The sequence below is a fragment of the Chondrus crispus genome, genomic scaffold (genome assembly GCF_000350225.1).
Source record: "Chondrus crispus Stackhouse genomic scaffold, scaffold_532, whole genome shotgun sequence".
Lineage (NCBI taxonomy): Eukaryota > Rhodophyta > Florideophyceae > Gigartinales > Gigartinaceae > Chondrus > Chondrus crispus.
The window spans coordinates 752-2,325 of NW_005178516.1; the positions used below are offsets into that span (position 1 = coordinate 752).

Consider the following 1,574-nt stretch of genomic DNA (forward strand, 5'->3'; position numbering starts at 1 on the left):
TACAAAAGCTGTATGGCTGGCCAGCCATACTGGAACTAGATTAATTTTTGTTAATTTTTTAGAGGTTGATTCTAGTATGGGTAGCCACCCATACAGCTTTTGTAGATCTTGTCGCGCGACAAACACATCACACGTGTGGACCTAAATGCAATGTATTACACGTGTGGATCGATATGCAATGTTTTACACGTGGCGTCAACCTTGAAATCAAAACTCTCACACTGACAGTGTGCATTTTGTGATGGCAGTGTGCATTTTGTGATGGCTTTGTGTGAGTTGTGTGGGGGCATCACGAAGATCACATATAAAAGGCTCTCCATCTCAAATAGCAAACAAACTGAACAACGTCACACAAAAAAAAAATCTCCCTTTCCAGCCCTCTACGGCTAATTTCCAGAGACACTTCCCCTTCCCTTCGTGTTTGCAACTGCGTAGTTTGAACCGGAATGTACTGCACAAGAAGGTCAGTGGGACCCAAACCTACTGCGTACTCTGTATTGGGGTCAAAAGACGGACAAAAGACGGGCCCAAGGCACTTAGAAAGGGCTCGCGCCAAGTGCAGTGGTGTCCTACATGTAGGCAAGCTATCTGCTGCAGCTGCCGGACGTTCTGGCATTCTCGCCCTACAATGAAGCAACATGGGCCCTCTCCTGTCCATGAGAGGGAGTTTGACTCTGGGCGACGCACTTTTCAGCGAATAAGGCAGGCTTCACAAGCCCGAGAGTGAAGGCCGTAAAATGTCTGTAGAACAAGGCTATCAGCTATGCTTTTTAAATGGGTTTGTGATGGTTTGTTGATGTTGGAGATGATTGTGAGACAATGGTGTGAGAGTCACAAAACAATTTGTGTGTGAATCACAAAACAGTCAACAAAAGAGCACTTCAAGATGTTGACGTCACAAAAATAAAGTGATTCTAGTGGTGACAGTGATTCACAGAGGAAGGGCACTGATGAGGACGACATCCAAGAGTAGGTACTGGGTAATTCATACTTTCAATAGCGAGAACAGTATCATCATCACTCTGTAGTGACACTTCTATCTTCATTGCACAATTAAATCTAAAGCAACTATGATTAAAAGAACAGTAATTCAATGACACATGACTGACTTTCAAAGCAATCCGGACTGGATGATGTCGGTACCTTTGGGGCCCATACCCAGCTGTTCACTTGCACGTCTAAGTCCCATGGTATTTAGATGCTGCACAGAGCCGTGCATCTTTAAATGTGACCGTTACAAAAATATCGATTTCACAAAAAACACATATGTCTATATACTGACTACGTTCCAATGGTTACCCCCAACTCTTTAGTCTTCGGTATATATTTCAAACAAATTTCTCAACTATCACTTTGCAAGGGAAATTAACAGAGGACGATACCATCCACCAGTTGATAATGGTATCAGATCTTTTCAATGGCCTCCAATTTGGGAGTGATATAGAGGTCTACTATACCTTGGAGAATGAAGAAGAAAGCAAGGCATGGTTCCCAGCAACAGTCATTAGTCTCAACTACCTTCATGATGATCGTCGAGAGGTGCTCAAAGGGACCATTCAATACAAGGCAGCGTT

The 1,574-nt window shown here is 43.5% G+C and overlaps 1 protein-coding gene across 1 annotated transcript; it reads right to left on the minus strand.

Annotated features, from left to right (window-relative positions):
* Positions 1-831: 831 nt before the first annotated feature.
* On the minus strand, positions 832-963 carry CHC_T00000487001 (hypothetical protein). Its single transcript, XM_005710136.1, has one exon. The coding sequence runs from the start codon at positions 961-963 to the stop codon at positions 832-834; it is 132 nt and encodes a 43-aa protein (XP_005710193.1).
* Between the last annotated feature and the right edge of the window lie 611 nt (positions 964-1,574).

Coding starts and splice junctions, on each gene's coding strand:
- CHC_T00000487001 (XM_005710136.1), bottom strand. CDS start 963: ATGTCGTCCTCATCAGTGCCCTTCCTCTGTGAATCACTGTCACCACTA.